This window comes from Lagopus leucura, unplaced genomic scaffold, assembly GCF_019238085.1.
Source record: "Lagopus leucura isolate 7727_CA_CO unplaced genomic scaffold, USGS_WTPT01 Super-Scaffold_741, whole genome shotgun sequence".
Lineage (NCBI taxonomy): Eukaryota > Metazoa > Chordata > Aves > Galliformes > Phasianidae > Lagopus > Lagopus leucura.
The window spans coordinates 12,100,536-12,119,488 of NW_024962256.1; the positions used below are offsets into that span (position 1 = coordinate 12,100,536).

The 18,953-nt window shown below is 42.0% G+C and overlaps 1 protein-coding gene across 1 annotated transcript in view; it reads left to right on the forward strand.

Annotated features, from left to right (window-relative positions):
* Positions 1 to 18,953, forward strand: part of INPP5A (inositol polyphosphate-5-phosphatase A) — a gene marked incomplete at its 5' end in the record, with an annotated part of 209,170 nt that overhangs the window by 121,754 nt on the left and 68,463 nt on the right. Inside the window, 2 exons of the mRNA XM_042863573.1 lie at positions 347 to 399; positions 6,517 to 6,636. Of these exons, the coding sequence (XP_042719507.1) occupies positions 347 to 399; positions 6,517 to 6,636 (173 nt within the window). The remainder of the gene's footprint in view (positions 1 to 346; positions 400 to 6,516; positions 6,637 to 18,953) is intronic.

Genomic DNA, 18,953 nt, shown 5'->3' on the forward strand with positions numbered 1-18,953 from the left:
CAGAAGTATTTATGCAGAGACGGTAAGAATTCACTAGTTTAGGGCAAACATCGATATAGTTGTAAAGCTTTATTGATGGGTTATCTTTCACCTGTAAACAACTACCTAGGTCTGTATTCATTTTACTCGTGAATTTGCAACTGAACTGCAGGACCAAAAATATAAATAATTCCAGAATTTGTGAGAAACAGTATGTGTTTTCAAGCTTCCTTGGTCAGTATGTAGTGCTTTTTAGATTCGTTGTGTGGATTAATTTTGTTTTATTTGCTTCTCTGTGTAAATACATATCTTTCATCACAGTAATCCTTTGCTTAAAATAACTGATTCTTATTTGCTTATTTTTCAGTGCAAGTGGTCCAGAAAAGGTTTCATTCGAACAAGGTGGTGTATTACTGATTGGTACGTTGCCTCTTTAACTTCTTTCTGACTGTATGTGTTGTATGCTTTTTTTTTCAGTAGCTGTCTCAAATAAGATGTTCATATACACAAAGAGTAAATTAGTTTCAAAGCAGTTACTTGAATTTGTTATTTATTGAGCACGTAACACTCCAAGTTGTAGTGAGGCACGTCCAAATGTGATTTTAATATTGACACACATGTGCAGTTAGCATGGGATAATTTACTTCATAAGCAATCTTTTGACCAAACATGATCAAAACCTTTCAGTACCTGTGACCGAGTCCAGGATGTGGAGTCGCAGTGCAGAGCTGAAGGGATCCCAGCCCTCCCACCAGGCCCGACGCGTCCAACAGTCTGCAGCATCTTGCCCAGTTCAGACACTGGTTGTAGGCAGGTGCAGCCCTCTGCTCTGGGGTTTATCAGGGAAACTCCTGCTCTTTATGAGCTCTTTAAGCCAGCCATTTAAGACTCCATCCAGTTTCCACTGAAGCCAGTGGAGGGACTCTACTTTTACTGAATGCAGCTTTTTGACACCAGTTACTACTATGTTATTTTTAATGGAACAGAACTTTTATTCATCGTATTCAGGTCAGGAATCCCAGTTTAAACCCAAGGCACGGTCCTGTTCTCTGTGAGCTTGCTTATTCTCATCCCAGAGTAAAATAAAGCGCCTGGCAGCCCACCATTCACCGACCAGAGTTGAGGAGGGTGCAGCAGAGAGCAGGTGGCACGCTTTGCATCTTTGTGCTCATGGACTGCTTCAGAAATAACCCATCAAGTGAGTTTGATATAACCTGCCTGAAAACCGTCCCACATAAGATGTGCTGTGAAAATCTGAGAAGAAAAACATTTTTACTCTTGGGATTATCCAACAGCCTAAACAAACCTTAAGGAGGTGAGAGTTGAGGGCTGCAGATAACTGTGTGAATACAGAAGTTGAACATCCTTATGTTGTTGTATGTTAGCAGCTTTTTTTGGAAGTACCAGCTAGTATTAACAGGAGGTCTATTTCATATAACTGAAGCTATTTACTATCTCTGTTTGAAAATATATCTGTAATAACAATAATATTAGTATTAGTGTATGTAGGAGAGAGTAGCTGATTGTGCAAAAACTGTAACTGAGAGGGTGTGAATTTTCTCCTTGGCTTCACACAAGGAGAGTTCAATAAACCCACAGATAGTTTAAATTTCTCTTGTCCCATCTGGAAATTTGACCATAGTTTTTCACCATTTAGTCGTTGTTCTGGTTTTTACTGCTTATTTTTGTAATAGTCACCTTAACACAAATGAACATAGAGTGCTTTGCCATTCCCCCTGTAGTTTTTTCATCTCTTAAAATCACAAGTTTGATCTTCAAGTCTTGAGTGCTCTTGCTTGTTTGCATAAGCATGTTTATTAGACTAAGCAAAAAAAAATTGTGAAAAATGAGAGAGCAGCAATCTTTTGCCCTTTACAGACTTTCTTTTGACCTAGAAATCAAACAGGTAGCTGCTGGATAATTTAAATTCTTGTTGATTTTTCTGTATCCATATAACATGACACATGACTCCGTCAGCAGAGACCTACTGCTGTGGGAGGCACCAGTTGCTAATCCGGCCTTTTCTCTTACATTACAAGAATTTTCTCTATTTGCAGGAAAAAAAAATAAATCTAGGCATTTATGAGAAAAAGAAAAATAAAGCTCTTCATGATTAGATCTAAAATAAATGTTTTGTTGCGTGTTGGTAGTAAAAAAAAATAAAAAGAGTACTTTCTGGAAGAAGAAGTCTATAGCCAGATGTTCAGATCAGTTAATATACCATGCTTACTTTTCACAAGGGTGTGTTGGGAATAAAAATGAATAGACTCACAGCTTTTTCTGATCTGTAAAGAGGTGAGACATGGTGGTAGGTTCCTGTTTGGAATAGTCTATGAATGTGATCCACATGATATACAGCAGAATCTCAAAGGCTTCTCAGGGCAAGTTGAAGAGCCAAGTTTTGTGTGAATTCTTGAAGGGAGCTATTAGTTTTAACTGCCTGGGGAAGCATCATTATAGGATGTACCTTGTGCGAGAAGCAGAGGGTTTCCAGAAGAGCAAGGAAGTTACCTTATTTCAGAAAACTACCCTCTTCTTCCTCCTCCTTTACTTGGTGATCTGCCCTGGTTGAGTTCCTCTCTGAATCCAGGTTTTTCATATCTATTATTCTTCATGAGCTTACTGTTAGTATAAATGAGGAATTAAGAAATTCTTTAAAGGGAATTTAAGGGGCACTCTTGAGATTTCTTTGTAAGAAATGGAAGGAATTTAAGAAAGCTTTCCATTTTGGATGGAAAGCTGTACATGAGCCAGCAATGTGGCCACATCTGGGCATGGTAATACAAGTGGGACCTCGCCAGTGCAGAGTAGGGGGGCATATTCACCTCTCCTGACCTGCTGGCCATGCTTCTTTAGATGCAGCCCAGGGTACAGCTGGCTTTAGGGCTGCAAGGGCACAGTGCTGGCTCATGTCCAGCTTGCCCTCCACCAGTACCCCCTCAGGTCTTTTTCAGCAGGTCTGTGCTCTATCCTTTAATCCCCCAGCCTGTATCGGTAGTTGGGGTTGCCCAGGTGTAAGATCTTGCATTTGGATTTGTTGAACCTCATGACGTTCACCTCATGAAGTGCCCACTGCTCCAGCCTGTCTGGGTCCCTCTGGATGGCATCCCGTACCTCTGGTGTGTCGACTGCGTCCCACCGCTCAGTGTCATCGGTAAACATGCCAAGGGTGCACTCGACCCCACTGTTGATGTCACTGATGAAGGTATTAAAGAGTATTGTCCCCAGCACCAGCCCCTGGGGAACACCACTCATCAGCCATCTCCATCCAAACTTTGAGCCATTGAGCATTGCTCTGTGGACTCAATCCTGCAGCCAGTTCTTTCTCAATCAGATACTTCACCCATCAAATCCCTGTATTTCCAATTTGGAGAGAAGGATGTTCTGGGGTAACGTGTCAAAGGCCTTAATGAAATCCAGATAGATGACATCAGTGGCTCTTTCCTTGTCCACTGATGCACAGACACCACCATAAAAGGCCATAGTTTGGTCAAGCAGGATTTACCCTTGGCGAAGCCATGCTGGTTCTCCCATATCACCTCTGTGCTTTCTGTGTGCCTTAGCATAGCTTCCATGAGGATCTACTCCATGATCTTCCCCAGCACAGAGGTGAGACTGACAGGTTGGTAGTTCCCGGGGTCATCTTATTTACCCTTTTTAAAAATGGGTGTGATGTTACCTTTTTTCCACTCACCAGGGATTTCACCTGATTGCCACGATTTTTCAAATGTCAAGGAGAGTGGCTTGGCAGCTGCATCAGCCATTTCCCTTAAGACTCTGGGATGCATCTCATTGGGACCCAGTGCTTCTCTGCTCTAAAGGGAAAAGTTGTTTTTGAAACCTGAAATCCCAGGAAAAGTAGTCTATCACATGCTAGAGCTGATCTGTGATTTACCTTGCTGAGCACTGGGGAAGTGGACAGGAAGGCCAAGGAAGAGGGGTGATGCTGAGAGTGTGTGCAGTGGATGTTTCTGGGAAGAAAAGGCCAGAAATCCTTGGAAGGCTCTGGACTGAGCCCAAATAGTGGTCCTCAGTGAAGGAGAGAAATGAGACTGTCTTTCATTGCTTAATCTAGTTGTAACTCTGTGTGTAGCTTAGCCTGAGGTGAAGAGTGCATGGTTTTAGCGCTCTTCACAAGTCATTGTCTTGCTTCTGCCTTAAGGGGGTATATGCACAAAACACAGCACCTGGAAAAGCAGTGTGTACTGAGTGGCATTTCTGTGGTGATCAACATGGCTTCAAGGGGTCTATGGCAGGACAACCAAGAAACTGTTTGCCTGCAAAGGGGAGCTGGCGGCCCTGTTGTCCTTGGCGTTCACCTCAGCTCCCACGGACAAAGACAGTGCTGTGCCTCTTGGACAGAGAGCGTAGAGCTGGTCTGGTCTGAGCACCTCATCCAGCTGAACTGTGCCAGCAGGACAGGGCCCTTGCTGGAGCAGAGGCAACTTAATTTTGCTTCTACTCTTCCCATAACGTTTTTTCGGATCTAAGAACTGGCTACTTTTGACTTTATTGGCATTCTTTCTGTATGTGAGCACAAAGCCTTTTGAACAACGCAAAGCTGCTCCTGGGCATTAGGAAAAACTTCCTTACTCTGAGAGTGACCAAGCTAGGAACAGGCTTCCCAGCAGGGTGGTTGATGCCCCACCAGTACTCCAGAGGCATTTGGACAGTGCCCTCAGTAACGTGCTCTAACGTTTGGATTGCCCTGTGGAGATGTCCTGATTGGACTGACAACCCTTGAACTATTCTGTTGTACTCTATAAAAAAAAATTTTTTTGAAACAGTAGCCATAATTTTAACGTGTAGCAGTAATTTGCACGTAGGACCTGATGGAACGTGCCACATTCTCATTTCCTGGGGGGGAGGATCTTGCTGTTAGGAAGAGCTGTTGTTTACCTACATCTGTGGGCCAAGAGTATTCAAGGTTTTCTACTTTCATTACTCTGGCCAAAAGAGCTTAATCACAAAACAGTGAGATGGTGTCATTTTTGAAAGCACACACCAGGTATCTAGGATACAAAAGGTCACAAGCAGAGAGAATGTAAACCGGAATGCCAGCTTGGCTGTAACAGTTGCACAGATTTCTTTTTGCTGCTCAAGTGGGTCCTATCTGTGAGCAGTTGAAAACTAAAGTTCAGTAGGACAGCTTGCCTTCCAAGTGGCTGTCAACCCACCCTGAGTGATACCTACTGTGTGATTAACATGATGAAAATAATACATTTCTCCATGTGAGCATGATTATAACAGTAAATTCCTTCTGCACGAAGGTTTTCTGCCTCAATGAAAAGTGGGAGTGTGTGAAGTGATTTAAGGTACAAGAATACAGTTGTATGCAGGTATGTTGTCAGTCTTGTGGTATTCCTCTTACAAATGCCATTATCAGCCAAAATCAGCCAAATCTTGTGCAGTCTTGTAGCAAATTCCAGTCCCCGTGTCAAAGAATGTGTGCTTTAATACTGAATATGTTATAAACAGTCCTCACAGCAAGAGGTTGGAAAAATAGGGTGGACATGCAGTGATCACAGGAGGCAACTCAGCTTTTATACAGGAGGGTAGAGGAAGGATTTCTTTTTCACAGGGGCTTGAAGTTGGTTTCAACGATTAATAATGAACTTCCAGTATGCCCCTATTTCTCTTCTTCCCCTACCCAACTCCATATCCATCAAACTTCCTTAGCAGCAGTGCGCTCTGTTTCAGGGCTCCATGTCAGTCCATGGCTCGACTGCAGGGCAGCACTCAGCTCCTGCCGGCTGCTCCGGAGGATGGCGTGGTGCTTCCCAGCCAGAACGCTGCCAGCAGCTGTGTGGGGCAGCCATGGGCTGTGGCCAGGCCCAAGGGACTGCTGCCCACTCACTGCCTCGTGCAAGCAGCGAGGGATGGGTCAGTACTCCTGCTTTCAGGGTAGAATGCAAAGCAGTGACGTTTTACAAATTTTGCTTGTTTTCTGAGACCAGTTCCTCATCATGCAGCACAGTTGGAGCTGAACTCCTGGTGTCCTTTTCCGTGTTGGAAGTACCGTGCAGACTGACCGCTGCTGTCTTGGTGTTCTGTGTGCAGGGGCTGAGGAGGAGCTGCAGTTACACAATTCAGCCTTCAATGTCAGCAAAATTGTGTATCAGTAGCTTTTCATTTTGTTCACTTCACAGCTTTGGTAGGTGTTTAACCACAACATATAAACTTGAAGTTGGTTTTTTTCACGCTCAATTTTGGGTTTTAATCATTTTAGAGAGAGTGCTGCTCAATTTCCATAGACTAACAGACAGAAAGCTTTTCATTTTCATATTATGCATATTTTATGCAGAACCCTACATGCAGTTTTATTTGTGAATGACTTGGCGTAAGTTTTATGATGCTTATTGACAATTGTCCGGTGATGATAGCTTAATTTGCACAGTCTATGTGAGTAAATCTTAAGGGAGTGTGAGGGAAAATACATTGTTACTGTGTTGAATGCTTTGCTGAATGCAACAAATGTTTTTTTCTTTTATCCTGAGTCATTTTATTTTTTTCCTTTTTTTTTTTTTTTTGTCATAGTGCCTTTGACTTGGTAAACATTCATCTTTTCCATGATGCTTCCAATTTAATTGCTTGGGAAACAAGCCCATCGGTTTACTCAGGAATACGGCATAAGGCTCTTGGCTATGTGCTTGATAGGTATGTATTGGCCTCTCTCTATCATCTTTGTTCTTCATAAACAGTTTATAAAACATGTTCCAGAAGGCACACGTAGAAATGTAGAGATTTTTATTCTGTGAACTGAAAAAAGACTATGTGAGAGTTTTCTACACAGTGTCAATTACAGATCGGTTTATAACAATTGCTCTTCTGAAATAAACTAGTAAGTTTGAAGAATCTCTCTAAGGTCACCAGAACTTAGTATAAAGTAGATGTCTTTTTATAACATGTTAGTTAACTTATTTTTAGTCTGCGTGGCGTCTAATAAGGCTGATTTTTGTGTTTTCAGTTAAAGTGTAATAGAAATTAGAAATTGATAGAAGGCTCTGCCCCAGAGGGCTCAAGGAGTGCTGGGACACTGCTCTCAGATGCAGGGTCTGGGTGGTGCTGCGTAGGGACAGGGGTTGAGCTCTGTGACCACTGCGGGTCCCTATCAGCTCAGGATGGTCTATTACTCCTTGATTTTAGAGATTCTGATTGAAAGAGACCTTTGGGGGCTGTCTCATCCATCCTCCTGCTCAGAGCAGCACTGACGTTAACATTGGGTCAAGTTGTGCTAGGCTTACCCAGCTGAGTTTGAATAGTTCCACGTGCAGTGATTTACAGCTTCTGTGGGGCACCTGTTAATGCGTTTGACCATCCTTTTTGTGACTTTGTTTTCCCTAATATCCATTCAGAATTTCCCTCAATGCAATTTGTATCCATTGCCCCTCATCTTTTAGTTCATGTTGCTGAAAGTCCGGCTGCAGCTCTTCTGTAACCACGCAGGTGACAGAGCCTCCCTTGTCTGCCTGTCCTGTAAATGAACAAGTCCAGCCCTCTGAGCATCTCCTCATACTGCACGAGCTCCAGCCCCCTCAGTATTAAGCCCTTTTGGTGCTTCAATCTCAATTCTAGCTGAGTGCTGTGGGTGCCTAATCTTTCTAAAGTGGTGACAGTGTTTGCATGCAGTCATCACTATTATTAATACCATCATGGTGTATAACAGTGTTACGGATTTGATTCATTTGATAGTGAGAATGGTGTGTTCAACAATCCCAAAAATACCCCCAGAATTTACAGCTGCCCTATTCAGCAATTATAAAGTTAGAAAAAAGACCTCTTGTCTCAAGTAAGACAAGATGCTTTCTGCATGGGCATACATGTACTGGTAATGTAAGCAGGTACTGCTCTGATGAGGCACTGCTTGACCTCATGTGTGCCCGAGAAAGTGAGCTTTGAAGAAGGCACAGTACACACCTGGCACACAGTGCTTTCCATGGCCTAAGATAATGCTTAGACTGGGAAAAAGAAAAGCAGGGCACTGTGTGTTTTTTCTGTTCATTGTGTTCCCTTACCTGAATGTTTGATTGTCTTTGAGTCACAAAGTACACAGATGTGCACCTTTGGAAGTTGCGTTCCCTGGTAGCACACCTGTTGCCCTTCTCAGGATTTCATGTCATTATTCTATGTGTATCTCTTCCTCTTAGAGATCTGCTTAGATGTGGAAAAGTGTTGCTTTTTAACATGGGATTTAAGAACAGTGCATGCTTTAGTGATAACAGAGAAAGCAATAGATTCCAGCACGTGCTAATTTGCTGACTGAACTGAACACAGGGACTTGGATCTCTGCAACAAAAAGCTGATGAACACTGGTTGATCTGCACTTGGGACTCACTAGTTGGTGTGTGGATCTCATGCTCTGGCAGCATGACGTTGTCCCATTCCCTGCTGACACAGCAGCACACCCAACCTGGGGATCACAGAAGCCTGGTCTGAGCAGAGCTGGCATAGCCGTTGCGACGTTATGACATCACATTGTACCCTGGGCTGCCGCTTCCCCGTGATTTTTATGGGGACTTCTCTGAGCCCAGGGGGCCCGGGGCATGAAGCATGACAGGGCCACCCAGACAGAGGAGTCACGGGTGCCTGCTGGCCTCTGAAAGCTCCCCATGGCCAGGCTCAGGCCAGCAGTGGGCCCTGCTGCCCTTGCCTGTGCAAGGGGAGTTGGGCCCTGGGGCAGATGCTGAGTCCTGCCCACCTCCCAGCCCTGTGTGCCTCGAGCTGCTGAGGGAGGGAGTAGGCCTGGGGCTGGGGGAGGTCACTGCTCAGCCAGAATTAGGCCCTGGCTGAGGGGACAGACATGTTCTGCTTGCAGCCATTCCTCTGTGCAGTACACACAGCAACACTTCAGCGAATTCCCACCACAAATCACTGTTTACTTTCCTGGCTGTCTCCTGCAGGAGCCTGGAAAGTAGCGCTGCCTCTGAACCAAACTGACACACTGTAAAATATCTGTGAGTGTAATGCTGTTGTTTTTCAGCCTGCTCAGGGGACATCTGATCGGTGTCGATAAATACCTGAGGGAAGGTGCAAAGAAGATGGAGCCAGGCTCTGCCCAGTGATGCCCAGGGCCAGGCCCACAGGCCATGAGCACAAGCTGCAGCCCAGGAGCTCCCCTGCCTACGGGCGGCACTGCTGTGCTGGGTGGCTGGCTGAGCCCTGGCACAGGGACCCGGAGGATGTGGGATCTCCTCCTTGGGATCTCCTGTCCCGTCTGGACGTGGGGCTGGGCACGGCTCTGGGTGGCCCTGCTGACACAGGGGTGGTCAGAGGGACAAAGAAGGCCATGCCATTCTGGGATTCTGTGATTCCCTATCTAAATTTTCATTTTAAAACATTCTAAAATGTGGAATATAGTATAAATGCCTTTTCGGTCCCTTTCTATCTGCTGAAATGCCACTTCTTTCTCAAAGTGTTGCTTAGTTAGGCAGGCAGATAGTTGAACGGAAGATGCTGTTTTTTCCCACTGTATACAAGTAAGTGCTTTTCCTGTGTACTCCAGCAGAGGGCTAAGTAGGAATTTCTCCAAAATAGGCATTTATTTTCACTTCTGGGATATGGTGATAAAAGGATGAACAGGAGTTATTCAGTCTACGTGCTCTTCTGTCTGAGATTCTGTGATACCACTTCTGCAGGCTGCTCAAATCATCAGAGAACACAGCAGCACTTGGTTTGTAAATATGTAGCAAGGAGAGATTTGTAAAAGAACTCATACTTAACTGACAGAGCTGCAGTTAGATCAGGTTCTGTAGTTTGAGAGACAGATTTGTGTGTTCCGTAACATACAGCATATATCAGTGTGAGAAAGACCTTTTTTTCCCCCCTCCATTGGTCTGCTCTCTTTTTCTTACGCTTTGCACTAGGGGACTTTAGTAAACCGGTATAAAACTCATGTGTTACCTACTACACACTTGTTTACACCATACAGTGTGCTCCGTTATCTAATTTTAGCTTTGGACCTCCCACGATGCCCTGGAAGCAGTAAGGTAATACGACTGTAGCATTAGTGTCAGCCGTGGGTCAAAAATGTCATGATGGTATATCATTAAAATGTGACTCTGCCAAAAACTGCCGTACTTCCCTGTCCTTAGAAAAGAAAACCTTCAATTTTAGGTTGCACACTACTACTGTGAGTTTGCATTCAGATGAATTGTTCATTTTGAGAGAGCAGCCAGCCGCAGATCCGGACCTCCGTAGTGAAATGATGGGCTGTCTCGCACAAAAGGGGAGTTCTGTAAGAGCAGTGAATAATGGGAAACCCCTTTCATCGGCATTGCTAACCTTTTGGCAGCCACCAGCAAACTCTATTCTGATCTGCTGATTGGGGAGGACAATACACTGAAGCTCACTTTAAATGAATGCTACCACCAACAGTGTCCCCATTCAGAGGGTTTTGGGAACCATCTTTGACCATTGTCTGCCATCACTCCTTCAGACAGTAGGAAAAGGGAAAGTGAGAACGTCTATAGGGGGAAAAGTACTTCTTTTCTTGGCTTTAATCTCTCTTTAAAGCTTCATAGATCTACATTTCCAGCTGAGCTACTGGAGCTATGCAGTGTCAGATAAATACTGAAGGGAGAGGTTTCAAGCTGAGCTTTTAAATCCCCTTATCTGCATGAACTAATAATGCAGATTTAGTGCTGTTAAAAACAGAGACTGGTAAGTCTTTTCCTTCAAAGCCTTTAAACTGCTAAAGAGCATTTAACAGCGATGCAGTTCAAACCCAGAGAACAATACTGAGAAGGAAAACAGTTTAATGAGCTAAACCTTCACTGAATGAAGCAGAAACACCTTCTCACAGTTGATTTAGGTCACTGTGGGAGTAAGTGAAAGCACAGCTCTGTTCACTCGGCATCTTCATAAACATGAATTAAGAACAGCCTTTTCATGTAAGGTAAAAGCTATCGCAATTTGATGCGCAGAAAACAAGGGAGTTTGCAAATACAGCTCGTGTGAATGACTTCAACGACTAAAACCGTCAGATAAGTTGGTTTCTCAAAATTATTAATTATTAACGCATCTGTAAGACAAGCTTTTAACACATCAGCACGAAGCTTCGCAGTATCTCTAAATTACTGAGGAGAGGGGTTAGAGAAAAAGGGAAATTAAAAATAAATTAAAAAGAAAAAAAGCACCGAGCAAGTGGTTTAAAGTTGTCATTAAAGGCTCCTTCTGGGTGAGTCTGTTGATAACTTAGTAATGTATTTTGAGAGTAAAATGGTTAAATCTGTTGTGGTGTTACGAATTTTTAGCTTTAATGAAATCAGAAAATAAATAAGATAGCTAAGAGAACACTTTGGGGACAACTAGCTGGGATATGCTGAGCCAAACCATAAGGAAGATGTGTGAAATATTGCCTATTTACGAATGCATATGTAAGGCGTATGTATAGTATTAGTCTCTGTAATGAGTTGTGTCAGCACTAACGTAAACGCAAAATGAGTTCTCTGGAGTCAGGTACATTGTTCCAGATAGATGCAAATGCGATCAAAACTGCGCGTGCTTTCTAAATCAGAATAAGAACACTTGTTTTCTTGTTTTATAAAAAAACAGAACAAAACAAAACCAAACCCACAGCCCGTAACAATTATTCCAGGCCCATCTTGGGTAATTCACATGTACAATTAGCCCTGCTTGCATACTGCTTGTGTCTTTTTATTTTTGGAAGTTAGACAGCTTAAACAGCATATAAGGTTAAAAAAGGAAATATATGTTGCTTTTAATTTCAGTCTTTTGTATCTCTGCTTTAATTAATTAACATTTATGTTTCTGTATTAGTTGTGTGGTCCTTTACCAGGGAAAAGTGTCTGCTGAATTTAATAGCCTGGTTAGGGATTAATTAGAGACCGTAGAAGGTTCTTTAAAAGTATTGGAAAATTTTGTTAAGAACAGGGATGCTGAGACATCAGCCTGATACGATGTTTCTTGGTGTGCCAGCCATATAAACTTCCTGAAATTATCTAGAGCATTCAGATCCATAAAGCGATTTTTTTTTAAAGAAAGTGACAGTGCTCTTCTGTTTTCCTATTGAAATGTTCCCTGGCCTAGTTCAACAGAAACATTTTTACATTACAACTGTGAAATCTTGGCATAAAGCTCCCCTTTGTGCCCTTCATTATTTTCTCACAAATATAGTCCATTGTCACATAGCTGAAGTTAATTTGATCAACATTGGGACATTTAACTTTTATGTCCGGTCAAAGGAGCTGTTTCATGCTCATTTTGGGTATTCAAAAGAAATGATTGCCAGAAAAATAATGTTACTATTAACAATTCAGAGCAATTAGTTTCCCAGGGAGAGGCAATGTGATGCACCGGCTCCACACAACTATTCTTTGTCATTTTATGGATGCTCATCAGTCAACTGTCACATCTTCTCAAAGACCCCTCCAATCTAAATGTTTCTCTTTGGGCTTTTCCCAGAACTAGCAGCTGAATGAGCAAAAGAAAAGCCACTTGGTTTCTAGGCAAAAGAAAACTTCACTCTAAAGATCTGGGTCGTTTGAGAAGATTCTAGGAGTATAGGAGTAGCCTGCTGCTTTTTTTTCTTTTTTTTTTTTCCCAACATTGTTTTTAATGTCAAGTGAAAAGTCTCTGTAATCATGTATCTTCAAACATTTAAAGAATATCTTACGTATTCCGAAAGAATGCACTCTGAGGGCAAATAAACCTTCTATCCAAATGTCATCCAACAAAGGTTTTAAACCCTAGATCACATTCAGAAAGGCAGCTTTTCATTAAGCACCCTGTGGCTCACCTCATTAATATTCAGTCATTCCCCCCCTTAAACTAAGGTTAAGTACCCTCAAAATTAGCGTGTTTGTATAATATGCTCTTTAAGGAGTAAATCCAGCAAAATTACCTTGTTACTTTCAACCTGTCAAATACAGTCAGAGATGCTTTTTCTTGCTTATTTTTCTGTTGGCTTGGAGCTTTTGACGCAACGTCAAAAATTTAACTAAGTTCTTCCTATTTATACAAACACCCTTTGAATTTGATTTAGATTATATTTTTAACAGAAAATTAATTTTGTTTTGTGTTTGGGGCTTTTTTTTTTTTCTTAATTTTTTTCTTTTTTCCTGTTAACAACTAGGTGGATGGAGCTTTAAGCAGCTTGGTCTAGAGGGAGATGTCCCTGCCTATGGCACGGGGTTGGAACTAGATGATCTTAAAGGTCCTTTCTAACCCAAACCATTCTGTGATTCTACTGTGGCAAGCCTTTGCAGTGTTTCTTATTCAAGTTATAAATTAAAGATATGTTTATGTCAAAAATAAATCTGTGCAAAACCAGTTTGCAAGGAAATACATAATTGGAGAATCAGCAATCCAAGGTCCAGAATGCTCAAGAAATTTCAGTACTCAGGAAGGTATATTAAAAAAAAAGATAATATGTGAAGTCACACTTCACCTTGCCTTTCTAATGGGACCAAAGTTGTAGCTTTCGGAAGTGATGTTGAAAATAAGAAGCTGTGAGGTTTCTTGGAGGGTTTTTCAACAATAGCTTTCACAAATACAAATTCACTGCCTTACTGTCAGATTGCACAACTGCCAAAAATGCCTGTGAGCTAGGGCCGCCTTTGGTGGGAATGTAAGCCTTCACCTCATCTTTTACAAGGATTTTGTTCTTCTTTAATAGCTTCTCAGCTGGCTACCATGCCTCTCTGATAGAATGCAACTGATGTAACGACAGGCTAGATGTGGTATGACAAGATACTACCCCCGAGATAGTCTGTGTAATTTAGGAGACAATTGAAGATTTTTCTCTGAAAATGCCTTTATATAAGAATGTACAGGGTGTGTCATGTGCTTATTAGGTTATATTTCTCTTTATACTACACTTTTTTCCTTAGAGATCTGGGGGCTACATAAAGAGCAGTCATTAGTCTCTAGCTAAAGGTGACACACATCAACATTCATTGTGGTTTCTGCCTTTTGAAATATTCTATTGTATAGCCATATAATCTTACAGGATAGCTGTGATTCAATTAGAAAGAATCTATATGGGCTGTTGATCCAATTTTTATTCATTTGCAGAGAAATGAAAATAAATTGCTATTGTGATTTTATTTACAAGCCACTGAATGCTCACTGCAAAATGATGCAATGAGCTGCTAGTTATAAAACGGAGAAATGGTTGAAAGAGCTCCATTCTGCTTCCATTTCATTCTACGGACACAAAGTGAATAACCGTCTTTCATCATTTTTACTCCCATAGGAAGGCTGGATCACTGAGAATATGGTTGTTGTCCTCTTGTTTTGTATTCTGTAAAGAGACAGATTCTGCCTAACGAGTAAATAACCATTTGGAAGTTACAGCATTTCTAGCTACTTGTCCATGTGCCTGAACAGGAGCTGAAGTATCTGTAGATGGGCTTTGCCGAAGCTCTTCATGCATCCACAGTAGCTGCAACTGTTTCACATTTAATTAAAACTTCTTTATGTTTCCATCAATGTTTAAGTTGCATCTAAGATGGTTCAGTTTCTTACTTCAGCCAAAGAATCCATTCTATGATTCTATGAAAAGAATTGATCCTGCTATCCATCAGAATGTCTTTGATCAAGTGATAGCAGCAGATTTTTTTCAGTCATTTAAAAGATAATTTTTCCTTTGCTTTAGCAGTTCTTATGTTTTTGTCATGTCGCCCTTTGTTTCCTCTGTTAAGTAGTCCACTGCAGCATGATTTTCAAGGGGTTAAACGCCCAGGCTAAAAAATTTGTCAGATTTGTTACTGGTCAGCTTCTCTTTAATTTGAGCATTTTTGAGTCCTTTGCAAGTGAAGTCTTCCTGTGTTTCTCATAATTTGTGTTACCCCTTTTTAGAACTGTGTTCTTTCTATTACTGATTCAGAGCCCATCTGAGTCTAGTTGGCTCCCCAGGCAAGCAGTTGATGCGTGCTGGTTTCTGTTGCTAGCAGCAGGCAGTGGCATGGTGCGGCTAACATCCCGTCTCCTACCTCTGCCCCCCATGTAAGCATCCCCACAAGGCTAGGCTGGGAAAGGTGCCTGCTGCAAGTCAGGTGGGATTTCTGGCAAGATATAAATGTGGCAAGATTCCATTCTGCAACAGTTCCCCCTGGTGAACTGCACAGGACTCTATGCAGAATCTCTGATCTGAATTTTTCTAGAATTGTCACAAAAATACTTTTCCCAGTTGCAGTGAGTTACAGGATCAGTGTGCCATTGCCATGAATCCCTGTTGTTTTGAGACTTGCTGTTAGCACTTTTGACGCCAAGCGAACACAGGGTTTTTGTTTTACTCCACCACATCCAGGCCTTGTAGGGCAGTAAAGAATAATTGCTGTGTGTCCATCTCCATGCAAATTACAGCAGTTATCTGCTGTCTGCTGATGAACAAGAGTTACAATCATTGAGGAGATTCAAAGAGTATCTGAAAGAGTCTAAGTCTTCCGTGGTAAAGTAAAAGAAGATTCAAAAAGAAATGCAGTTTCTGTTTCTTCTTTTTGCTTTCTTCTACATCAGTTGAAGAACAGGAATATTTCTTTGTGATGTAGGGGCAGCACCGTAAAATTGTATTCTCCTGTAGTGAAATTGATAAGTACTTACATCATTATACATGGCTGCTATTTCATTAGGCGAATGTCAGTGTCGGGTAGGATCATGGTTTTATCAATATAATGAAAATACCAGTCAAGTAAGGAAAAAGTCACAATTTTCCAGCTCTAAAAATTGATTTTTATTGCTCTTCTTGTAATCCTTTCTTTGGATTAACTATTTATTATTGATGTGGTCTTTCTTTTAATCTTAATAGCTGCTGACATTGTAATTAATTAAAAAATACAACATTTTTGCCCAAATGGCACTATATTGAAATTAAAAGTGAACATCACATATTAGTTAAACAACCCTGGCAAGTGCCTTGAGTGCTAAGATGATTGCCTAAGCTTTTTGACAATTCCCTTTCATCTTGCTGTATGCTGCTTGACCTTTTGAGATGTTTGGTGTTATTAATAGGTTTGAGCTATTATATCAGAAAGAACAGGGCACCAGAATATTATAAAGTTTATCTTTCTAATGACAGTGCTACTACACCCAAGGTATGCCAATGAAGGCGCTTGGATCTTTTGAGACACACTTAGGCAGTCACCGTGTAACTTCTGTTAAGGAACTGATGGTGTTTTCTGGAATTTGTTCCTCAGTATGGGCCTGGGAATGCAAAGTGCAGCAAGCAACCGTTGCCCGCACTGCAAAGGGAATGTGCAGAGGAGACACGGTCCTGTCTTTGGAAGCCCTCCAGAAAGCCTCTGGTGGAGAGGTTTCCATTGCTTGCAGAGAATCCACACGGGCCACTTCTTGGGTGTAGATGTGCAAGATGATCTTTTTAACTAAAATTTGTAATGGAAAGAGCAATGGGGATAGGAATGACATAAATCTCACAGGCCATGCTGCAACTCATGGCTGCTTCTGCGTAAGCCAAAACGTAACATTTCAGTGTCTGGATCTTCAGCGTCCTAACACAGCTGTGGTTGTAGAAGACAGATTTCAGTGTCACCATTCCTGGCCTTTCCAACAAAATTCACTGCAGAAGTTGTTATTACCTCTAGCAGTGTAGATCTACAGAAACAAATGTGTACGTGTCCTTTCTATCCATCGTTCTGCTGTTTCCATACCAGCCCTTAGCTCCCACCAGTGGTCAGGTTGCTCTCTGCTTTTATTTTACTCCTTTTGAGATATTCCTCTCTGGAGCAAGAGCCTGACCGAGCAAATGCAGGCTGTTGTGAGCCCACGCAGGCCCCTCTGCCACCCCACTCCCCGCTGCCTGTGGGAGGCCTGTGGGCGCCTGGCTGTGCCAACTTGTGCCAACTTGTGCCAGGCTGCCCAGCAGTCCCGGAGCCTGGAAGGGCCTCACCCTTTTAGGCAAAGACATCAGTCAGTGTTGATTTTACTGACCTTGGAGCAAAACAACTTCTGGTCCAGAGCTGTGCTTAGTTTTACAGTAACCAAGATGAGTGGTTTATCTTGAGAAATGATTGCTGCACCCCGACTGAGCTGTCATCTGTTCTCTTTGTGGCTGTTCATGATTTTCTTTATCTTATGAAAGAACACTGTATGTCGGAAGCCATATTTTATTGTAAAAGTAGTTTTCATCTTTAATTCTTCTGTGTGAATAATGTAACAAAATCTAGAGATTGTGGAAATGTAATTTCTTACCCCAGAAGTTGTATGAGAAATATGGATATTCTCATACTTGCTTAAAAACATTTCTTTGTTACGAAAATGTGTTCATTGAACGGAATATGGTTTGGCATTTGGTTGTTTCTTCCCAAGCAGTGTGACGGTGTCCCTCCTTCTCTGCCGTTCATCCTGCATGGCAGAGCTGCCAGTTTTTATTTTGTTATGTTATTGTGGTGCTAAAAAAAAAAACAACAAAAACCCTCAAGTCCCTCTTTTCAGCAGTGTCAAGTCAGGATGAATTGGCCAGGAAAGCATGTTTATAGACTGTGTGAAGAACTTTGTCTTTGTGTGGGAACGCTGGTGACACTGGTATGGCTTGCCTGAATGAACTGCGATGACGCGGCTAATAAGGTGTCCTGCTGAGTGCTGCCGCAGCCTTTCTCAGACCTCCCACTTAATGCCATTCAGCTCCAGCTCAGTGTAGCTAATTTTTCCCATTCCCTCAATTCTTTAGGCCCCCCTTACAAACAGAAAAGTCAACTTTCACACCGAGGGGAAGATAAGTGCTTTAGGAAATAATCGTGTAAACAGAATGTTACCTTCTGACCTGATGCTGATACCTTGATCTGGGACAAAACCCAGCTGGCTATTGCATTAGACATGGCTATTAAAGGAATAATGCTGCTGATCCTCCTTACAAAGTGCCCTGAGAAATGGTTTAGCCAAATCACAGTGCCTCTTGTCACACTGAATCATGTTTAGCTGCTCTCTTCCATGACCAAACTGCTGATATTTAGATGCTCCCTTGTCTTCTTTCTAGTGGCAGTATGACTGGGGGAGAAGTATAAGAACAAGTGAAAGTCGGTGCTATTTCTGCTAGCCCTTTTATTTTCTCAATGAATTTCAGTGCTTTGAAACATACATACCATATTTTAAGGAGTACGTGGTGTGAAATGTCCACAGTTGTAAAGGCTGAGTACTTTAAAGTGGGAAAAGAAAACGACAAAAGGATTTCAGTGTTTCCAGTGACATGGAATTGTTCGTTTTAAGATCAGACTAACCTATTCCTTTTGATTTTCAATAACTGAGACTAAAATGAATAACTACATCAGACCTCCAGGAGCATCAGGGAGAAGAAGAATCTCTGCCTTTTAGTCACTTGAGTCTTGACAGGAATTTGGCATCCGGATCTCCTAAAAGAACTTAACCTTCACAATCCTTGTAGCAGATACTACCACTCGGACTTACAAGTCCACCATTTCACAGAAGTTATTTGACTATCCTGAATTCCAAGAGCAGATGTTCAGCACTTGCTTTTACTGTGGTGTTTTTTAAATTTCTCTTTAGGTTTGCCGCTTGCACAGGTCCATGCTCTGAGCTGGGTAATTTGGTCATTGCAGGCAGGCCAATTTGGCTCAGTCTAAAGCTGTTCAGCTTCATACTTAAAGGATTTCAGCATTTTCTTGTAATTCTCGTGATGCATCCAGAATAACAGAGGAGTTTTGTCAGAGGCCTTTGGGAAGATGTGTTAGAGGGCTGCCATGCTTAAAATCACTGAAATGTCTCAGGTAGTTTCCTAGCAGTCTGTTTGATAGGAGAGCAGGTGCATTTCCAGTGTAGACCAAGTAACTTCTTTTGTGGCTTTGTAAGTCACAGTTGTTGATAGTTAGTGTGAGACAACCTTTCATTATTAGACCAAAATAAGAATTAAGCGTATTTATTTTGCAGCAAACAAATCACAAGAGTAATTTAACATCAGTTTGCACCCTTACCCTTAATTTAGCACTTAAAAATATTGTGAACCATGGATGTAAGTATGTAAGTATGTAATGTAAGTATGT